Raw genomic sequence first — 23558 nt, 5'->3', positions numbered from 1 at the left:
TTTTAAAGTTAAATCCCACGGTTTGTCCGAATCTGTCAGATCATCCTACGGCCTGCTCCCCGATTTGTGTCGCGAGAAAGACGACGCAATTGCAACACATCCCGTTAAATGCGGCGCAAAACTGAAATCGACGGGAAACTCGACGGAAATGCGGTTTGCGGACCCTTAGTAAATGTGCCCTACTATGTTGCAAATGGAAACGTCAACTCATCTCACAAAATATAAGTCTCCATAGGGGGGGAAGCAAATAATGTCATGTTACTTTTATCATGGATCACTGGTAATCTATATTCTAAAAATATATTGGAAACATAAGTACCGCATGGACATAAAGCAGCCAGGAAAAAAAATAAAGGATGTTGTTGATGGTTGGATTTAATCAGGCATGAGTATATAGCTCAGGGCCATGTAACTGGAACTTGAGAAGCTTTTATTTGTTTTCTTTCTTGAACTGCAGAAAGCCGCCCTATAAATAATTATTTATCAGAACAGGTGACAATAGTAAACTTTATAATGTACTTCATTAAAGCGAACCTGTCATCAGGAATGTCATTTTTATCTGGTGACAGTTTCCAAAAGCATATGCTATGCTGATTTTAAAAAATACCTTTGTCAGCATTCTAAATAGTTGCAGTACTTTATAAAACTTTCTTTCACATTACCTGGCTCTCTGCCAGCAGTGTGGTGAGTCCTGGGGGAGGGTCAGCAGTTGCCTGTGTCTCCTCCTTGCATTCTTCTTCTCTTCTGCACCAGCCTCCTCCTTTCCATGTGACAGGTAGTGGGTAGAGAGCAGGATAAGTGTGGAGTAGAGGAGACTTAGATACAGGCTGATTCATGACTGCTCTCAGATTGTTTCTTGACTTGGGATTTTATTAGACACACATTTACATGTCCACACTGGTCATGGTGGAGTACAGGGCTCTGTTGCAGGAGCTGTATATATGCTGTTTTGCACAAAATACCAGTACCCTGTTAATCTCTTGGTAGATTTAGGATAAACTTTTGATGCTTTTAAAGCGGTTTTCCCACAAAGGTAAGTTAGGCCCTATCCACGGGATGAGATCGATGATCAGTGGGGGTCTCGGTGCCACAAATCGCTAAAACGAGGGGTCCGTCGGTACTAAGACCCCCCACAGTTCAGCAAGTTAGGCCCTATCCCTCATGGGAAAACCCCTTTAAGTATTTTCATGTATAAATTAGATCTTTCTTTTATTTTATTTATTTATTTTTTCCTACAGTGAATCTGACAGGCCATGAAGACAAAGTTGGAATGCAAGACTTTGAACTGCTTAAAATTCTGGGCACCGGAGGTAAGACTTAACACTTTCATGGTCAATGGATATTGGTAACTGAATGTCCAGGTCAAATTCTGCAGTTTTGTTCTTTCTTCTTTAACCCATTGGCACGTCACGTCCTGATGCAGTTGGAGGTATATGAAGAAGGCTTACGGGCTGAGTTCTCTTAAAACACACATGATGTTAGCTGATCCGGATGTTTGTCAGCACTGATCTTGGGCCGTATTCTTGCCCCCTCCTCGCGATGTCATCATGGGGTGGCGATCTGTTGCTGGTTGCCCACTGTGACAGATCTGCATAAATATTGTCTTATACTGCAATACTGTAGTGTTGCAGTATATGATAGGAGCAATCAGATCCCCTACCTAGGGCAGTGATGGCAAACCTTGTAGACATCGAGTGCCCAAACTACAACCAAAACCCACATATTTTTAGCGAAGTGCGATGCAGCAATTTAAGCAGTAACTTATGACTCCCTGCTCTGTCACAGGTTTAAATTGTAATAACACCTGAGGACAGAAGAAAGAAGGAGAAGACATTTTGGAATTATCATTGTAGCTCATTCGAGGGTCCTGGGCTGCCTGGGACTACAAGAGGCCTTAAGTCCTGTCTGCCGAACTCTGTGCTCGGGTGATGGCGCGCGTGCCCATAGAGAGTTTTTGAGTGCCACCTCTGGCACCAGTGCCATAGGTTCAACACCACTGCCCTAGGGTTAAAGTATAGGGGGAGGGGCCTACAAATACTATAAAAAATGTAAAAATAAAGTGCAAAAATGTATAAAAGCATAAACGTTTAAATACCCCACTTTACTTATAGCTGATTTAAAAATTAACAAAATCATAAACATTTTATCTATTATCTAATCCCAAAATGCCTGCTCTATGAAAAAACTGTTATTTCTGACGGTGGACCCCATGACGGAAGTAGTGGCCAGAGGTCCGAATCGCCACTTTTGTGCCATTTCACATTTCCTAATAATTTGAATAAAAAGTGGTCAAAAGGTCATACAGTCCCCAAAATAATAACCCAAAAAATAACACCTTGCACAGACCACAACACCAAACTACGAAAAAGTTAAAAGACTTTTGTACAAAAGGATCAATTTTTTATCCATAAGCATTAGAGCGCAAAATGAAAGTCTTAAAACAGGGCCCACAAGTAAATGGCGTACATTTTTTTTTTTGTCAATTTCAACGCATTTGGAACTTTATTTTACATCTTCCGGGGCACGGAATGGAATAAAAATTCCTGACATTGGGAAGTACAATTTGTTACTCGGGATAAGAAGTCCTCATACAGCTCTGTACAGCATTTGTAAATAAAAAAAAGTTAAGAATATTTAGAGAGCGGAAGTGAAACATGGAAATGCAAAAAAACTAAAAAGGTCTGGTCGTTAAAGGGTTAAATGACGATATCTTATTTGCCATGTGAAACTTTGACGTATTGGGATAGTTTTATAATTTGTTGTTTATAGAATTAGCAAACAAAAGACAAAAAAATGTTTTTTCTGTAATTCTTTCCATTGAAGTTTCTTAGTAGTGAAGTTGAATAAACCTTTAACAAAATATGTTAAGAATTTGATGTGTCAGTCCATCAGTATTCCACATGTTAGGCTACTGGTGCAGAGGGTGCGTGTACTGCTGCAAACTGTCAGCTCCGTCTCTCAGCAGCTGCTTCTCTGTTCTGTCTTCAGCTGTTGGGGGGGGGGGGGGGGACACTTCAATCAGCTATATGTTCGGCACAGTTCTGGTGTCATATTAAAAAGGAGAACCTCCCCTTTAGCATTGCACCAGAATTTTACTTCTAGATGCCGCAGAGCTGCATATATCAACTGTTAAATTGACAGTCAGGAATGGGGAGATGTATATGCAAAAAAAAACTGACTGTAGAAGATATAGTCATTTGAACTTGGCTACTTTTTTCTGTTATTACTCTATAATGTATTATGTTATAAGTATGAGTATTATTTTGTTAGAATGTTGTCGCCATATAAATAATGATTTTTTTTTTTTTAATAAGAACTGGTGGTAATAGTAAACTTCGTAATATACTTTGTAATAAAGATGCTTTTCAGTGATTGGTTCTGCTTCTTTCTCCTGTAATGATCAGTGTATCTGAAGACCTGTACACAGCATAAAGATAGACTGATTTGTGAGGTTCTGATCCCTAAGACCACTGGAATGGACTCGTAGCAATCCGGAGAGTTTCCGACAATCCCATACTATATAATGGAGCAGCAGGATTTTACTAGTGAGGATTTAACTTAAATTCTCTGGATTGCTTTGGTCCAGTGATCTATGGGGGGGGGGGGCAACAGTCAGACCCCTACCAAATAAGAAAGAAAGGCAGGGAAAAATGATGACACAGAAACAGATTTCTTTAATAGATTGTTTTACAAAGTGTCAAGTTTAGTTTCGCTTTGAGTGCTGAAAAGTCGGCCCCCAACCTGCAGATAAATCTGGCTATGAATACACTGAAAATTTCTATGCAGATTCATCTCTCAAGTAACTAATTTACACAAAAAATTTACTGCATGTAGCTTTGACCCAAATTTTGAGCTACAGATTCCATAGAGGATGGGCCCATTTACTTACATGTCCTGTCGCGATCCCCGAAAGTGCATTGTCCGTGTGTAATGCACTGTGCTGCGATTCAGGAAGATTGTGCGCCCGATATTCGACATCTGTCGCTTCTCCCGCTCAGTACCTCCGGAGTTCACCTTCTTCCTGGTGCATGTAAGTGAATTGTCTTGCGACACAATTTGAATCTTAAATCCCGCGCTCAGTCCGGATCGGATCGTCCCACGGCACGCCCCCCGATTTCTGTCGCATGGAAGCAGCGCAGCTGGGACAAAATTCGATCGTGTGTGACACAATCCACAGTTAAATATCTGTCCCAGCAGAGCAAATCCTGGAAACTTCGAAAATCCAACGAAAGTGCAATCCGCGGACCCTTAGTAAATAAGTCCCGATTTCTCTAATGTGTGCACACAGTGGGGATCATTTACTAAGGGTTCGTCAGACACATTTTCGCCGGGTTTCCTGACGATTTCCGTTTTGCGCCAAATTGCCCCTGGATTTTGTCACACGCTATCGGATTTTGTCGCATCGGCGCTGACTTGCACGCGACAGAAATCGGGGGGGGGGGGGGTGGGACGTCGGACAACTCGACGGATTATGACAATGCATGGGATTTAGCAATTAGAAATGTGTCGCATGACACGCACTTACAAGCACCGGGAAGAAGCAAGTGAACTCCGACGGAAGTTGGAAGCGCTGAAGCTTAGTAAATCGCGGCACACCCGAATCCTCGTCGGACAACGCACTGTGGGATCACGACAGGATCGAGTAAGTAAATCTGCCCCAGTAACTTTGATCACTTGCGGATTTTCTGCACTGATTCCATGTGGAATATCCTGTCCTCCGGTATTTTTGTTATATTTGGGTCAGACGTGCATAGCCATGTCATGCTCTCAATAGGCAGCAACAAACACCTGTCTTATTTCTTGCAGCTTATGGGAAAGTTTTTCTTGTCCGCAAAGTCACCGGTCCTGATGCAAAGCGTCTTTATGCGATGAAGGTTCTGCGCAAGGCAGCCCTGGTTCAGAAGGAGAAAACCGCAGAACACACGCGGACAGAGCGCACAGTTCTAGAACATGTCCGAGAGAGTCCCTTCCTTGTGACCCTTCATTATGCCTTCCAGACTGATGCCAAACTCCACCTTATACTAGGTAGGATCATGTAACGCTCACTTCACTATTCACCATGTGTCTTTTTATTCTGCTGTGGACTTTATATTGTTCATTAATACGCAGGAAAAATTATGATATCACAGGGCAGGGATAATGCACCCAGTGGCGTCATGGTGCAGGGATAATGTGCCCACATATAGTACAGTTTATTTTGCCATATTTTTCAGCTTAAAAAAAACTATTTACATTTACACACAAACAAGATTACTATATAAAATACAACTCTTCTATACAATAATATATACAACATAACTCCATAAACTACATCACTACTGACAATAGATGATGTCACAGCTTATCTCCTCCCCCTCCTCCTGTACAATGACCTCTATATAGATAACACTGACCCATCATTACATCACTACTGACAATAGATGATGTCACAGCTTATCTCCTCCTCCTCCCTGTACAATGACCTCTATATAGATAACACTGACCCATCATTACATCACTACTGACAATAGATGATGTCACAGCTTATCTTCTCCCCCTCCTCCTGTACAATGACCTCTATATAGATAACACTGACCCATCATTACATCACTACTGACAATAGATGATGTCATAGCTTATCTCCTCCCCCTCCCTGTACAATGACCTCTATATAGATAACACTGACCCATCATTACATCACTACTGACAATAGATGATGTCACAGCTTATCTCCTCCCCCTCCCTGTACAGTGACCTCTATATAGATAACACTGACCCATCATTACATCACTACTGACAATAGATGATGTCACAGCTTATCTCCTCCCCCTCCCTGTACAATGACCTCTATGTAGATAACACTGACCCATCATTACATCACTACTGACAATAGATGATGTCACAGCTTATCTCCTCCCCCTCCCTGTACAATGACCTCTATATAGATAACACTGACCCATCATTACATCACTACTGACAATAGATGATGTCACAGCTTATCTCCTCCCCCTCCCTGTACAATGACCTCTATATAGATAACACTGACCCATCATTACATCACTACTGACAATAGATGATGTCACAGCTTATCTCCTCCTCCTCCCTGTACAATGACCTCTATGTAGATAACACTGACCCATCATTACATCACTACTGACAATAGATGATGTCACAGCTTATCTCCTCCCCCTCCCTGTACAATGACCTCTATATAGATAACACTGACCCATCATTACATCACTACTGACAATAGATGATGTCACAGCTTATCTCCTCCCCCTCCCTGTACAATGACCTCTATATAGATAACACTGACCTATCATTACATCACTACTGACAATAGATGATGTCACAGCTTATCTCCTCCTCCTCCCTGTACAATGACCTCTATATAGATAACACTGACCCATCATTACATCACTACTGACAATAGATGATGTCACAGCTTATCTTCTCCCCCTCCTCCTGTACAATGACCTCTATATAGATAACACTGACCCATCATTACATCACTACTGACAATAGATGATGTCATAGCTTATCTCCTCCCCCTCCCTGTACAATGACCTCTATATAGATAACACTGACCCATCATTACATCACTACTGACAATAGATGATGTCACAGCTTATCTCCTCCCCCTCCCTGTACAGTGACCTCTATATAGATAACACTGACCCATCATTACATCACTACTGACAATAGATGATGTCACAGCTTATCTCCTCCCCCTCCTCCTGTACAATGACCTCTATATAGATAACACTGACCCATCATTACATCACTACTGACAATAGATGATGTCACAGCTTATCTTCTCCCCCTCCCTGTACAATGACCTCTATGTAGATAACACTGACCCATCATTACATCACTACTGACAATAGATGATGTCACAGCTTATCTCCTCCCCCTCCCTGTACAATGACCTCTATATAGATAACACTGACCCATCATTACATCACTACTGACAATAGATGATGTCACAGCTTATCTCCTCCCCCTCCCTGTACAATGACCTCTATATAGATAACACTGACCCATCATTACATCACTACTGACAATAGATGATGTCACAGCTTATCTCCTCCTCCTCCCTGTACAATGACCTCTATGTAGATAACACTGACCCATCATTACATCACTACTGACAATAGATGATGTCACAGCTTATCTCCTCCCCCTCCCTGTACAATGACCTCTATATAGATAACACTGACCCATCATTACATCACTACTGACAATAGATGATGTCACAGCTTATCTCCTCCTCCTCCCTGTACAATGACCTCTATGTAGATAACACTGACCCATCATTACATCACTACTGACAATAGATGATGTCACAGCTTATCTCCTCCCCCTCCCTGTACAATGACCTCTATATAGATAACACTGACCCATCATTACATCACTACTGACAATAGATGATGTCACAGCTTATCTCCTCCTCCTCCCTGTACAATGACCTCTATGTAGATAACACTGACCCATCATTACATCACTACTGACAATAGATGATGTCACAGCTTATCTCCTCCCCCTCCCTGTACAATGACCTCTATGTAGATAACACTGACCCATCATTACATCACTACTGACAATAGATGATGTCACAGCTTATCTCCTCCCCCTACCTGTACAATGACCTCTATATAGATAACACTGACCCATCATTACATCACTAATAAAGCAATGATTTGGCCTTAGACTTACCGTATGTAATCCAGTATAAGCCGAGTTTTTCAGCACAAAAAAAAACTCATCTTATACTCGAGTAAAAAAAAAAAAAATCAAAACTCACATTTCCGGCGGCCTCCGCAAGTCTTCTGTGCGATCCAGCGGCGGCAGGTCTGTGCAGTGTCACATGCTCTGACGTCAGCCGCTGCAATGATATTGTGTGTGCCAGCAGCCCGCACACACGCTTGATGTTAGCGGTGGCGGCTGACAGAGCTGTGCGCCGAACGGACCTGCTGCACAGTAGACCCGCGGGGCCCCCCGTAAAAGTGAGGTTTTTTTTTTTTTTTTTTTAATGTTTTTTTTTTAAAATTGCATAATTAAAAAGGTTTATGTAACGCTGCTGGTTTCAGCTCTCGTCTTCTTGGTGACACTCATGTTCTTTTGTATCCTCACAGATTATGTTAGCGGTGGGGAACTTTTCACTCACCTCTATCAGCGGGATAACTTCTCTGAAGATGCAGTGCGGTTTTATTCCGGAGAAGTTATTCTGGCTCTTGAGCACTTACACAAGGTAAGAGCGATCTGGAACAGGAATCTACCATTAAAATCCATCAAGCAGAGACACTTACTCATAGATCCAGAACGTGACTGTGGTAATCTTCTTATATTTGTTATCTATGACCTCATTCATTCTAAAAAGCAACTTTTACAATTTTGCTAATGAGACCGAAGTGCTCTGGGGCGTGTTACCAGTGCCCCTCCACACTGTAGCTTCACAGGCTGTTACACTGTGCGGGAACACATTCCAATTGGAAAAGCTCTTGCATAGTGTAATGGCCTGTGAAGGTACACCATGTAGGGGATCTGGTAACACTCCCAGAGCTCTTCTGGCTCATTAGCATAATATTAAAAGTTGATTTTTAGAAGGAAGGAGGTTAGGATAGAACAGTGACAGTGCTTGTATCTATGATTTAGTGCCCCTGGCTTGATTTTTGATGGCAGATTTAAAGGGTTTTCCCATAAAATATTTTTACCTGCCAATCCTGGTCAGTCCCTGCAGTCAGATCCCCTGTGATTTAGATATTTTTCCCCTATCGTGTTGAAAACCCCTTTCATTTTTTTAGTTATGGTATGAAGAGAGATCAGCAAAGATACACATGCACCTATTCATTCGGGATTTTCTTTCTCCAGCTGGGAATTGTATATCGTGACATCAAGCTGGAGAACATCTTGCTGGACAGCGATGGTCATGTGGTCCTGACCGATTTTGGCCTAAGCAAGGAGTTTGTTGCTGAGGAGGTGAGAGACTGTTGTCTTGTACGTTGTCGTTGTCATCTCTTGTCCTATTTCTCTTCACTTTCTACATCTGTTACATAGTGTGAGCGCACGTATTCCTTCTGTGGCACAACTGAATACATGGCACCAGAAATAATCCGAGGGCAAGGGGGTCATGGCAAGGTGAGTAATCATTTTCTTCGTAAGTTTTGATGTTCTGATGGCATCGCTATAATTGGAACTGGAGTCATAAGACATAGTGTCCTTGTCATTGCAGTCTGTGGACTGGTGGAGTCTGGGAATCCTCATTTATGAACTGCTGACAGGAGCATCTCCATTCACACTGGAAGGGGAAAAGAACTCACAAAGTGAGGTGTCCAGGTGAGACGCGAAAACACCTGGGTGAAAGGAGAAGTATGTTTTGACTTATATAACATGTTATAGAGCAGTAGGAGCTGAGCAGATTGTATATAGTGTCCTACCTGCAGGCAGCATGTTATAGAGCAGGAGAAGCTGAGTGGATTGTACATGGTGTCATCTGCAGGCAGCATGTTAAAGAGCAGGAGGAGCTGAGCAGATTGTATGTAGTGTCCGATCTGCAGGCAGCATGTTATAGAGCAGGAGAAGCTGAGCGGATTGTACATGGTGTCATCTGCAGGCAGCATGTTAAAGAGCAGGAGGAGCTGAGCAGATTGTATGTAGTGTCCGATCTGCAGGCAGCATGTTATAGAATAGAAATAGCTAATCAGATTAAACATAGTGTCCTATCTACAGGTGGTATGTTATAGAGCAGGAGAAGCAGATCTGATTGTACATATTGTCCTGTCTGCAGGCGGCCTGTTATAGAGCAGGAAGAGCTGAGCAGGTTGTCCATAATGTCCTATCTGCAGGCAGCATGTTATAGTGCAGGAGAAGCTGACCCGATTGTACATAGTGGGGCTTATTTACTAAGGGTCCGCGGAACGCACTTTAGTCAGATTTGAGACATTTTCGGGATTTGCGCCGCTGTGACAGCTATTTAGCAGGGGATTGTGTCGCATGCGATCAGATTTGGGCGGCTTTCATGCGACAGAAATCTGGGGGGACGGCCATCGGACGATTCGACTGATTCGGACTGAGCGCGCCATTTAATATTCAAATTGTGTCACAACCAATGCACTTGCATACATCGGGAAGAAGAAGGTGAACTCCTGCGAACCTGAGCAGGGAAGCGACACATGCAGGATATCGAGTGCACGATCTTTGTGAGTCGTCGGACATTGCACAATGGGTGAACTCCGCCGACCTGGTAAGTAAATGTGCCTCAGTGTCCTGTTTGCAGGCAGCATGTTATAGAGCAGGAGTAGCTGATCAGATTGTACATAGTGTCCTATCTGCTTGCAGCATGTTATAGAGCAGGAGAAGTCGTTCAGATTGTACATAGTGTTCTTTCTGCAGGCAGCACATTATACAGCAGGAGGAGCCAAGCTGTTTGTTTATAGTTTCCTATCGGCAGGCGGCATGTTACAGAGGCCTGAAGTGCTGAGCTTCCTTGTAACTTATTGATTAAAATTCTTCCTGCTTAATGGAAAAAATTGTGCATAGCGAGTGGTTTAATACAAAACAAATTGGGTGGACTCCAGATTACATAAAACAACATCGGGGGAGAACACTGTAGGCCCAAATCTTACATCAGTCAGAAGTCATGTGCACGTGATACATACACTGAGCCTTGAGCTTTTCATGCGGACATCAGATTAGAATCCAGATTGTAAAGATAACGCTGTTATTCTATCTGTGACCTGTGAATGTTACTGTCCTGTAATTAAAATAAAGTAGTAAAAAATAAATTCCTCCTGCTCCTTGGTGTAGAGTGTACTGTGATGGGCCGTCACTGCTGCTCACCTCTATTGTTTTAGGGGGGCTGGCTGCAATATCAGACCAATAGATAGATAGAAATGGTGCTGTGTGCTTTTTTAGGAAGCATCTACATTCTAGAAAGTATATTTCATACCCTACCTGAGAATACTGGGAGTGTAGTGGGGATGGAGCCCTCTTTTAATTTTAGGATTTAAAACTAAACATTTTTTGTCAATGCAGGCGGATTCTAAAGATGGAACCGACGTATCCCTCGTCTTCAAGTTTAGAAGCACGGGATCTCCTCCAGAAACTGCTCTGCAAGGATCCTAAAAAGCGACTTGGTGCAGGAGGGGCTTCCCAAATTAAAGAACACCCCTTTTACCGGGTAAGCTTACACCAATCTCTGTTTGCAGCCAAGTTAAATGGACTTGGTCACCAGATTTCACCCCACTAAACTTCTACCCCCATCAGGTAGGTTTAGAATTCCCTATTTTATGTAACATCTTAGCCATTTACCTATTTAAAAAAATCTCCAAAATTATATCAAAATGAGCAGCGAAGAGTCATGTACTGCCTGGATGGGTCAAGTTTAGAGGCTGCAGGGGAAGTGTCACTTCAGACAAGACTATCCTTGGTTCTATTGTACCCAGATACATGAAAAATCTCACATCAGACTTGTGGTTCTGTGATGTACGGACACGTAAAGACCTAGCCGGGAATTGTATCTTTATCTACAGCTTAGAGTTCCAACTATGTATTTAACTTCCTGTATTACCAATTCAATCTCCCGAAACCATTAGCCTGTTGTTATCTGAAAGATGAGATTTTTTACTCTAATATAACACCAGAAGCATGTTTCTAGGTCCTATAGAACCGAAGATAGGGGAGTCTAAGGAAGGAATTCTCTTGCCGCATCTATGGTAAACATGACCCTTCTCTGCTCATTTTCATGTGACCTTGGAGGAGGTTATTTTATAGGTAAAGTGGTGAGGTTTCACAAAAAAGAGGAAATTTTAATTCAGTTTAATGATAGTTTAATGAGGGTAAAATCTGGTGACCGGTTTCTTTTTAAATTTTCGATTCAAGGATCTGTCTAATATACATCTTGTTTAATAATTCCTCCCTATTGCAGGGTCTGGACTGGGACTTGCTGTCTCAGCGTAAAGTCAACCCTCCGTTCCGTCCATCGATTCGCAGTGAGACAGACGTCAGTAATTTTTCTGATGAATTTACGAGTCTTGATCCAGTGTACTCTCCTGCTGCCACGCCACCTTCTGGAGCTCGAATATTCCAGGTCTTGATTCTTATTTCCTTATATATATATATATATATATATATATATATATATATATATATATATATATATATATATATTAGGGGGTATTTGAGCTGCTGATTCATGCTGTGCACTGAGGAAGCTGTGCACTGTTATATACATATATACACAGGTGTATGTTATGGTGCAAATCCTCCATTCTTTAGTGTGTCAGGTCAGATGTCGGGCCCCCTGACATTACGGGCCCCATGGCAGTTGCTATTGCTGCTACCACTATAGTTACGCCCCTGACTCTACGCTTGTCTATGCTCTACAAACAGAACACCCTACATTTTAATTTCTTCTCTTCCATTAAAAGGTATATTTTTAATCTTCTAGTAGATGTTATCACACCACACTCATCCTGAATATTTCATGAGTGACTCTCTAATGAATGAGTAACTGCTTTATGCATGTGTAAGAATGTATCCAGGCATTAAAGCTGCACTGAACCCAGATATAAACTATCCCGTGGATAGGGCCTAACTTTAGTTAGATGGAAAACCCCTTTTAATCTGTCCGTGGGCTGACACCTCCTGTTCTGTAGAGATCACTGCTAAGAGGTCATCTTTTTATCATCACAAGCAGGATCGTACACTTGTATATAGAGATCACAAGTTGTGCCACTGGCTATAGATGAGGAACACAGCTCACCCTGTCTACCTTCCTGCACAAAGACCTCCACGCAGGAGCATGCCCACAACTTTCACTATCCAATAGAAACCAAATGGTTCTTTGGCGACCAGATTCCTAGATTGCTGTTCACAGCATCTGGGACTAGATTGTTGCATAAATTAGAATAAAAAATTCACTTTTAACTAAAGATAATCTACCAATGGTATATGAGGTTTTGGGCTAAAGACGCTTACTGGTGGGCTCTGTGCTTCTGATCCTGTAACATATCGTGGCACAAAAACCGTTGCCTTTGAATATCATCTAAAGTTGATTTTTTGACAAATGAAGCTCAGGCTTTACCTCCACGTCATAGCTTACATTCGGCCGTCTGCTGAATTATAATTATGCACACCTCCTCTTTTGCTGGCCTCCTCCCCCTGCCTCCGACAGTCGGTGACGTTACCCGGCTCTTGGCGCTTCTCGCGCATGTGCATTATATACTACACTAATGCGGCTGGCTGTTCCAGGTTCTCGCGCAGCCGCTGTAAGGAACAGCCGGACACATGAGTGTAGTATATAATGCACATGCATGAGAAGAGACGGGTGCGTCGCCTAACCACAATATGTTACAGGATCAGAAGCACAGAGCCCACCAGTAAGTGCCTTTAGCTAAAAAAAAAACAAACCCTCATATACCGGTGGTAGATTTCCTTTAATTAAAATCCGATTAGAAGTGACCATGTACAAGTTTCTGCTTGGCAGAATAAACCTATGTGCTACATTCTCTGAGATTTATATTTTATTGTGTTTTGACTCAGGGCTATTCCTTTGTGGCGCCTTCTGTCCTCTTCGGGGTAAACGCAATCATGACGGACATGCCCGCTCCTTCTGCTGACAAACCTTGTAGCCCTACGCTGGCTCTGAGTGCAGCTATGAAGGTAAAGTGTTTTGCTGTTTCCTTATCCGTAGTTCAAAAGGGTTGAAAAATGTTTCAATGAAAATTCTATGTGCGGTAGGACTGGGGTAAGAAGAAAAACCAATGCATTGTTACCTCACTCCTAATTCCCATGTCACTGTCCAGTGCTTCCAGTTTTTGGCCTGCACCCGACTGGAAGTCCTGTGGAGTCATGGGACCCGCCTCATCCCATATGTGGCCTCCTTGGACATGGGACATCACTTCCATTTACCAGGGGACTTCACTTTCTGTGTTGTCCCCTGGTCTGAGGAAGCAACTGATTCGGATGAAGTGAATCCCGAAACCGGAAGTAGTGGAACAGCGAGGTAATTTGAAAGCCAGAGCGCGGTTTGGCTCGGTAAAAGATATCTGACCATTATATCCTCTCCACTGTCAGAGAGGAGGTGCTGGAGGAGCAGGCATGTGTTATGATCTGATTGACAAATAGAAAATTATCATACCACACCCCTACCTCTGCTCCGGCTCCTCCTCTTTGAGTGGAGAGGATTATAATGGTCAGATATCTTTTACCGATAACTTAGCACCTGTAGGGGCTAGAAAGAAAACTCAGTGGGACTTATTTACTAAGGGTCTGCAGACGCACTTTCGTCTGACTTTCCTGGCTGTAACAGGTATTTAAGAGGGGACTGTGTCGCACGCAATCGGATTCTGGCGCAGTTGCGCTGCTTTCATGCGACAGAAATCGGAGGGCGGGCCATTAGACGATCTGACTGATTCGGACTGAGCACAGGAATTTAACTTATAAATTGTGATGCAAGATCAAGCACTTACATACACCGGGAAGAAAAAAGTGAACTCTGTCGGACCTGAGCGGTTAAGCGACACAAAGGATATCGGGCGCACGTTCTTAGTGAATTGCGGCACAGTGCATTATACACGGACAATGCACTTTCTGTGAACTTTTCCGGACGGGTAAATAAATGTGCCCCAGTGTCCCTGAACTGTGTAGCAGCCCCTACCCCGCGGTATGTTCATCTCCACATGTGTGCGGTGGTGAAGGGTCCTTTATAAAAGTGAAACCTATATCCCGTTTCACCCATAGGCTTTCATTTTATATCTCTTTCTCTTTTTGGGTTCTTCCTAGGACTCTCCATTCTTTCAGCAATACGAGATGGATCTACAAGAGTCGGCACTTGGATCTGGCAGCTTTTCAGTGTGTAGAAAGTGTAGACATCGACAGAGCAAGAAGGAGTATGCCGTGAAAATCCTAAGTAAGAGGTCAGCGAGCATTCATTTCTTTAGTAAATGAAATGTAAAGTTCTAAGCACAATGCTTTATCTTAGATGAAATTCTAAACAAATGTATTTTTCCCTGTCCATGAGAATATATCCCGAAGATCATATTTTGACAGGATAAGTGTTTGCATTGAGAAAACCCCTTTAAAGAGAACCCGTCATGCAAAATAACCCCCTAATCTAAATATATTTTCATAAACTGCCATTAGAGAGCATTGCCTCTATCCCTTCATAGGACCTTGTGCCTGTAAACCCAAGCAATGAGGTCCTAAAGCTGTATGCAAAGGACCTGAGAGATGTCCAATGAGTCATTTTCATATTCAAGCTGTCCAGCTTATTTATGAGTGGGAGGTATAGCCATACCCCCAGTGCTTGAATGACGGCCTGTATAATGGTGTGGGGTGTAAAGGCTGCTCCATGTGCTTGCTGGAGGCCTATACCCCTGCATCCTGTGTGTGTGTATAGGAGAGATACAGCAGCTCCAGGGAGCCATGTTGTAGCAGAACATTTCAGGTACTTTTGTAGCTGATGTCTGTGTCTCTGTGAATTAGGAGGGAGAGCATGTCAGCAGATAAAGCACAGACACCAGCAATGCTTTACTATACATTACACACAGACCTGAGCAGGGGGAGGAGAGGGGAGGGGTAACAGGGGTGACATCACTGCCTCTGACCAAGTGACCAGCCTCATTTACATGATAAAAAAATAGATGATTTTACAATGAATAATGTATGAAATAACTAGATAAAGGCTGGGATGGGATCCTTGTGAGCTGCTCCAACAGGTAGTAGTGACAGGGACCTGATGACAGGTGTCCTTTAAGTGGAAGTTTTTCATGATTAGTTTACACTATACATGTTGCATTAAATCTTTACACATATTATTATCTTCTCCTAAAACGTTGGTCCCATTTTTCCTTTTTAATAGGATGGAAGTGAACACTCAACGGGAAGTAGCGGCTCTGAAGTTATGTCAGGGGCACCCCAACATTGTGAATCTTCATGATGTTCTTCATGACCAGGTCTGCCATTTTTTTTTTTTTCTTCAAACAGTGGTCATTCTTTTCCCTACTTCCTCTGTCTTTCAGGTTTGTAACTAAGAGAGGCAGGCCCCATAGCGGACTTCTGAATGAGGCCCCACTTAACCCTTATAAAATATACATACAGTGTATATATACATCAAACATACATACACTACCAGATACACATTACATATGCATATACATTTAGAGCATGTGCACATCACAAATACACACACATGGCATATTCACACTGAATACCCCAGATCCTGGGGCCCTATGACACTGTGGGCCCCTTTGCAGCTGTTATGGCTGCTACCCCTGTAGTTACGCCCCTGGTGTCTTGTAATAGCTTGTGAATGGTAAAGCAGCAACCATATATGTTTACTAAAATTGCAATTGATGAAATATAAATGATTGATTTTCAGGTATGTTGGTGGGATTGGGTAAGAGTCATGGCCAACTGATGTACAAATACTTTGAAAGGGAACATATTACCATAAAAATGCTATTCAATTTACTGGTAGAAATAACTGAGCACTTTGTACATAGTATCCTGTGTGCAGGCAGCATGATATAGAGCAGGAGGAGCTGAGCAGATTGGACATAGTGTCCTATGTTATATCTGCTCAGCTTCTCCTGCTCTATAACATTCTGCCTGCAGATAGGACGCTATGTAGAATCTGCTCAGCTCCTGCTGCTCTATGACATCCTGCTTGTTATACTGCATTTTTCATGTTTCTTGTTTGGACCCCTGGTTGAGTTTTTTGTAATATGAAGCTAACTTTTATACATACTTTATAGCAAAATGGAAACAAATTAAAAACAAATGTCTATTTTGATCTGATGCCAAGGCAAAAAGGAAATATCAGTTTTATGTTCTACCAGGAAGTGTGTCAGAAATTTTCCATTCACTTAGCGCAGGCATTGGAAAGCCGCCCATTTCTTGAAAACAATACAAATAGTATAGGTTTACAAGTCTCACCTTCCTACCCCCCCCCCCCCCCCCCCATTGTGTAAAATGTATGTTGCATCCCTACAACCCCCGCAATCGGCCATAATACTTAGGTAGGTGTTGCAGTCCTACATTTAGGTCCAGGGTCACACTTTTTGTGTGCAGCTCCGTTATATGCAAGGGGATTGGATATTGATAAGCGCAACACTGTGCTCAGCCACTATAGAATGTGTGGCGCCATAACTGCATTGTCACAGATGGGTGTTCAGTGGGGGAATAGGCCATCAATATTAACTGCAGAATACCCCTTAATTTGTAGTATCACTCGTATCTTGTGATGGAGCTCCTGGATGGCGGCGAGTTGTTGGATCGGATCAAAAAGCAGTCGCGCTTCAGTGAGGTAGAGGCAAGTAGTCTCATGCGTAGTCTTGTGAGTGCTGTCGCTCATATGCATGGAGCCGGAGTCGTGCACAGAGATCTTAAACCGGAGGTGAGGTTCTAGCCCAGTCCAGGCCAACGTTGTCCTCCATTCTAGAACATCGGAATCCATGACATGTGTGTTTATTCACTATAAACTCCTATTACTTCACCCAGAATCTCCTCCTTTCATCTCCTGGGGAAGACGCCGTCCTAAAAGTGATAGATTTTGGCTTTGCCAGACTCCGTCCACCAGGGTCCCGACCCTTGCACACCCCTTGCTTTACGCTGCACTACGCCGCCCCAGAGCTGCTTTCTCGGCAGGGCTATGATGAGTCCTGTGACTTATGGAGCCTCGGGGTAATCATGGTAAGTGTCGGATGACCTCCTTACTTGGCTGCGGCTCGTATTATGTGTAATTATATCGCCATTGAATCCTGCTTGTTGCCATTACCAGATAATTTCAGAGCTTTTTAGTTGAAGACAATGTGGAGAAAACATACTGTTCCTCAATGACCTAATTTCCAAGAGAGTCATCACATGAACACTACCCACAACCATCTGCCACTAGCTCCAGCGCTGACTGCTACACAAGCTGTTGTCAAGAACATGTTTCTTCATTAACATGCACAGTCAGGGGTAGGGTAGTCTTCTGGGTACTATTTTGGGATCAATATGTAATGTGGCCAAAATAGTTTAACCACTTGGCAACTGCACCACATAAATATACCGGCTGAAGAACTTGGTGGTGCAGTTATTTAAAGAGACATTTCTGGGTTTATTGATCCACTGTACCCCCCCCCCCCCCCCCCAACTTTTGGCATGGTGAAAGTTTTTCAGTTCACAAGGTCTCTTCCTAGTAAAATGCCCTATTGCTGTGCCCCCCCCACGCTATATAATGCCCCCTTTTTGTTTAGTATCCATATAAATGCCCTGCTTTCTGTAGCCCTTGCACTTACAATGTGCCCCTTTTTATATCTTGCCTTTGATTTATGCACCTCTTTCTTATTGCACCCACATTTTTATACCCTCCCCCCTATCTATAATGCTCCCCTCCTTCCTACTTGCCTATTTCCCTGGAGCAGTCCTCTCTTTTTTTTATCTTTTTTGCTGCTGCTGTATGCGGCTCTGAACTTGGCATCACACCAGCACACAGCAGCAGAGAAACAGTGGTGGTGCAGGGCTCCTTTGGCATTTGCATTTGACTTTATCTAGGTCCAGTGAATGCAGAAAGAATTTGAAGGGGTTCACCTCTTTACCTTATGTTTCTTGTGAAGTGTGAGTAAGTTTAGGTGGCAGGATTTTAGTTAATTTACAAATATTAATCTATTAAAAGTTCTGCTCCACTTTCTTGATAAGTCCATATAACCTGCTGATTGGTGGGATTGGCTACCAGACACAGCGCCATATACTGCATAGTGGCTGAGCTGGATATTCTCTTGAATGGGACTGAGATGAACACAGGACCTAAGGGATATGACATCACTAGGGTATAGTAACATATACATGGATACAGCCTTAGTTCTTTACTGGTTATGTAATCCCTAGGGTTCTCTCACCGCAAGGCGACTGGTCAGTCTTTCCACCAGCAAATTGTTACAAATTCTGTTGAGTTCTTGCTCCGGATTATCCGCGATTGAATTAATTAGACGAAAAATGTTTTCACCATTATGCGCCCAGTCGGCACACAAGACCCGTCTGCAAATCCTATTAGCAGGACGGCACTTTGACCCTGTAATCTTTAGGAGGGATTACAGGGGATTTAGTTACTTGCTGACATTATAAGGCTTTATAGTTTCCAGTAGTTTTATACACGAGATAAGAGATGAGAAGTATCAGATATACAAAACAACACAAACATTGATTTTCTGCATTTTCTATAAGGATGAGCGTCGCTGACTATCGGGGGGGGGGGGGGATTGGTACGGGTCTGGTTTGCCGTGCGATGGGTAGTGAGGGCAGAATTCATATTGAGGTAATTGTCTTTCTACCTTTCTGCAGTACACAATGCTGTGCGGCCAGGTTCCCTTCCAGGGGGAGAGGGGAGGCTCTCCTCAGAGTCGTGCAGCCGACATTATCCACAAGATCAAGGAGGGAGACTTCATGATGCAGGGAGAAAGCTGGGATCATGTGAGTGATGAAGCAAAGGAGCTGGTGAAAGGTGAGAGGCTTTTATTATGAAGATACTGTCATTTGTATACCAGTCCACTGGATAGATTATAGGTAGGTAGGAGGGGTCTGACTGCTGGGACCCCCAGTGATCAGGAAACAATGGATCGAAATTCCAGTATGAGTAATGGAGTATTGGGCATTCAACGGCACCAAGGCTTTATCCACAACAAGGATTTGAAGGAGGTTTCCCATCTAGACATCCGCAAAGAGTTTGTATGTTTGTCCGTGTTTGCGTGGGTTTCCTCCGGGTCCTCCAGTTTCCTCCCACAGTCCAAAACATACTGGTAGTTTGATTAGATTGTGAGCCCCATTGGGGACAGGGACCAATTTGGCAAGTTCTGTGCAGTGCTGCGTAATCTGTGTGCACTATATAAATTAAGGAATTATTATTTAATTTTATTATTTAATTATTTTGGACTATTTATGATGAGATAGGATGTACATCTATCTCCTGAATAAGGCTGACCACCTTCCTGCAGAGGGACATAACAAAGAGTTTCTGAAGTTGAAGAATAAAAACTTTCCATTCATGTCTATAGCAGCAACGAAAATAGCAGAGACTATACACCAAGTTCTCCTATTAAGTTGAATGGGAAGTGGCTGCACATCTGTTTATCTTAGAAGGGAGTCAGGCAACCAACACCCCTATCTCCCCCCCCCCCCCCCCCAACGCCCCGAGTGAAGGTAAGTGCAAGCTCCGCAACAGATTTTTTGTTTTAAATGCAGCGGTTTTTCCGAATCCGTCGGGTTTTCGTTCAGCCACGCCCCCCGATTTCCGTTGCGTGCATGCCAGCGCCGATGTGCCACAATCCGATCGCGTGCGCCAAAATCCCAGGGGAAATCGGCGCAAATCGGAAATATTCGGGTAACACGTCGGGAAAACGCGAATCGGGCCCTTAGTAAATGACCCCCAATATCTCCAGTTTCCTGACGCCTACAACAGACGAATTTAGATTTGTATGAAAGAGAAGATTCTCGTCTTTCTCTCTCGTAGATAAAAATAAGTGAGGTTCTAGGTGTCAAAGATCTAGTCCGCTGCAGGTTGCCCCCCCTCCTTCCAGATTCGTAGCCATCAGGCTGCAAGAAGAATTTAGACCATGCTGCACCTCATGGATAATGTAAATATTGACTTTATGGGGCAGATTTACTTACACGTCCCGTCGCGCTCCGCGCCGTGCGTTGTCCAACGAGGATTCGGGTCTGCTGCGATTCACTAAGATCGTGCGTTCAATTTCTCCCATGTGTCGCTTCCCCCGCTGAGGTCCGCCGAGTTCACCTTCTTCTTCCCGGTGCATGTGAGTGCTGATCTTGCGACACAGTTTGCTTTTTAAATTCCACGGTTTGTCCGAATCAATCGGGTTGTCCGACGGCCGCGCCCCATCGATTTGTGTCGCATGCAAGTCGGCGCCGATGCGATGCTATCCGATCACATGCGCCAAAAACCCTTAGTAAATGTGCCCCTAAATGTTGCAAATTTTTGATAAGGGATAATATCAACTAATGTTCATGTTTTTAACCCTCTCCCTATCCAGAACAATCTGAGAACACACATTATCTCTGATCGCCTTATATTTTATGATGAGGTTTTTTTTTATTTACAAAAATTAAGTGAAACAATGAACATTTGATCCTTTTTACCTATTGTGGTTACAACAATTAACACCGTGACCCAGAACATGTCCATAAAGCTATATGTAACACAAAGAACACACACACGTTCCTGAATAAAGTTTTTATTATACACCATCCTCCATTATTTACTCCTTTGTTATGGCGTTGTGATTCAAATTCTTATGAAGCGCGGAGGCTTCCGTTATTGTGTGGCTAATGCAATGGCGCACATCTAAATGTGACTTTTATTATCTAATAAGCTTGGTTTATGGATATATAGTTATTATTTGGGTGACCATTGTGTAAGGAGCATATAATGATAGATCTGTGTGACGGTCAGTGCAATCTCCTGCACAAATAGTTTGGAGTCCCCTGTGGGTGTAACGTTCCCTTTGCTGCATACTTTGGTGAATATACACATGTAGGGTCTGTATGATCTCCTCCCATCCTGCTGTTTTAGTAAAGCGGTTTACTGCAAAGTTCCATGAGGGTGGTAGTGTGTATGAATTAAAAGTTATTTTTATTAATATATTAAAACTTTGAATTTGACAGAATAGGAGCTTCTTGCTTTGTGTGTAATATATTTTTAAACACATTTGTGGATTGCAACCAAGCCGGCACCCCAGTGTAACACCCGTGATCAGAGTGAGCTCTGATCGCGGGTGCTTAACCCATTAAATGCCGCAGTCAGCGCGACCACGGCATCTAACATGCCTCTAGGGTGTCTCTCCCCCATGATCGCCCCCCCCCCGAACCGTTTTCGGGGGGCACCGATCATTGCTATAGCAACTCTGGGGTCCGATCAGGTCCCCAGCACTGCCTGCAAGAACTGACGGTAAGATGGAGTCTGTGACATCATCTTACTGGCAGAGTGCCAGCCTATGCAAGTGCAAAGGCTGACACTGCTAATACCCTGCAATACATCAGTATTGCACAGTATTAGCATGAACAAGCAATTAGATGATTGCTTGTTCATGTGCCATGGTGGAACAAGTGAAAAAGTAAAAAAAAAAAAAAAAAATGTATTCAATAAAAAATAAAGAAAGAAATCAATAAAAATGCCCAAAAGCCCCAAAACACATAAAGAGACTTATAACCCCAAATAAATTCTAAATGAAAACCCAAACCCCACATAAATAGTATCACCTCGTCCGTAACAACCCGTAGAATAATAATAAATATTTATTGAACCCATACGATAAACGTAAAAAAAAAAAACTGTTATAAACCCTCCAAAAATTATGATTTTTTTTACCTATTCAATCCCACAAAAAAATGCTATAAAAAGTGATCAAAAAACATATGTACTCCAGAATGATACTGGTGCAAAGTACAACATGTGCTGCAAAAAACAAGCCATCAACCAGCTCCGTAGCCAGAAAAGTAACAAAGTTATGCCACTTGGAAGATGGCAATACAAATATGATAGATTTTTCCCCACATTTTATTTGACAAATTTAGTAAAATGTAAGAAAAAATATTATTATTATTATATTCATTATTACAATTTGTTTTTGACTTGGTTGTCTATGTTCAATTCCATTTTTGTTTTATCTGAGAGTCTATGTATGTTGTTGTATTTGTTTGATTTATTTATTTTTTTCCTGTTTTTTTTTATAATATTGTTTTTTTTTTTTGTGTCTGTCACAAAATGTTCTTTTTTGGAGGGCACACATGTCCCTTAACCCATTAAGGACGTGCGCCGTACTATTACGGTGCTGGTTAATGGAAAGGGATCACGGGCTGAGCCCTCTCCATAGCCGGTAAGCTGCAATATGCAGCAAAGACTTGCCTGTAGCACCCTATCCCGCCGATCGCCGACGTCAAAGCCGCGGGCGGCTTCAAAAAGCAGGCGGTGCCGAAGATCATCTCTAGAACTGATATAAATATAAATTAACAGTAAAAATCATAAACACATTGGGTATCGTCGCGTCCAAAAATACCCGATCTATCAATATATATTAACGGTTTTTCACTGCATTTAACCCCGTAACGGAAAATAGCGCCCAAAGTCGAAAATGGCACTTTTCTTTTGCCATTTGAAAAAAATGAAGTGATCAAACAGTGGTCATACAGTTCTAAAAATGATAGCATTGAAGACTTTATCAAAATTAGCAAAAAATGACACCCCCCACAGCTCCGTACACCGAAGTATGAAAAAGTTATTAGCACCATTTTGTAAATGTATGAAAACATAATAACAACCTGTAGAAATTTGTTATCCACGTGATTGTACCGACCCAAAGAATAAAGTACAGGCAGTTCCCCCCGGGTTACGTACAAGATAGGGTCCGGAGGTTTGTTCTTAAGTTGAATTTGTATGGAAGTCGAAACTGTATATTTTATAATTGTAGATCCAGACAAAAAAAAAATTTTGGCCTCAGTGACAATTGGAGTTTAAACATTTTTTGCTGTAAGGGGACCAAGGATGATCAATAAAACTTCATTACAGACACCTTACAGCTGATCAT

At 42.6% G+C, this 23558-nt stretch overlaps 1 protein-coding gene across 1 annotated transcript in view; it reads left to right on the top strand.

The window, feature by feature from the left end:
* LOC140071140 (ribosomal protein S6 kinase alpha-4-like) overlaps window positions 1-23558 on the top strand; it is a 41350-nt gene that overhangs the window by 5693 nt on the left and 12099 nt on the right. Inside the window, exons 2-15 of the mRNA XM_072118460.1 lie at window positions 1239-1310; window positions 4807-5025; window positions 8115-8230; window positions 8851-8958; window positions 9037-9117; window positions 9212-9315; window positions 11014-11158; window positions 11906-12067; window positions 13522-13641; window positions 14764-14897; window positions 15842-15935; window positions 17207-17377; window positions 17482-17673; window positions 19306-19465. Of these exons, the coding sequence (XP_071974561.1) occupies window positions 1239-1310; window positions 4807-5025; window positions 8115-8230; window positions 8851-8958; window positions 9037-9117; window positions 9212-9315; window positions 11014-11158; window positions 11906-12067; window positions 13522-13641; window positions 14764-14897; window positions 15842-15935; window positions 17207-17377; window positions 17482-17673; window positions 19306-19465 (1878 nt within the window). The remainder of the gene's footprint in view (window positions 1-1238; window positions 1311-4806; window positions 5026-8114; window positions 8231-8850; window positions 8959-9036; window positions 9118-9211; window positions 9316-11013; window positions 11159-11905; window positions 12068-13521; window positions 13642-14763; window positions 14898-15841; window positions 15936-17206; window positions 17378-17481; window positions 17674-19305; window positions 19466-23558) is intronic.

Source organism: Engystomops pustulosus, chromosome 7, assembly GCF_040894005.1.
Source record: "Engystomops pustulosus chromosome 7, aEngPut4.maternal, whole genome shotgun sequence".
NCBI lineage: Eukaryota > Metazoa > Chordata > Amphibia > Anura > Leptodactylidae > Engystomops > Engystomops pustulosus.
This window is presented reverse-complemented; position numbering and strand designations above follow the sequence as displayed.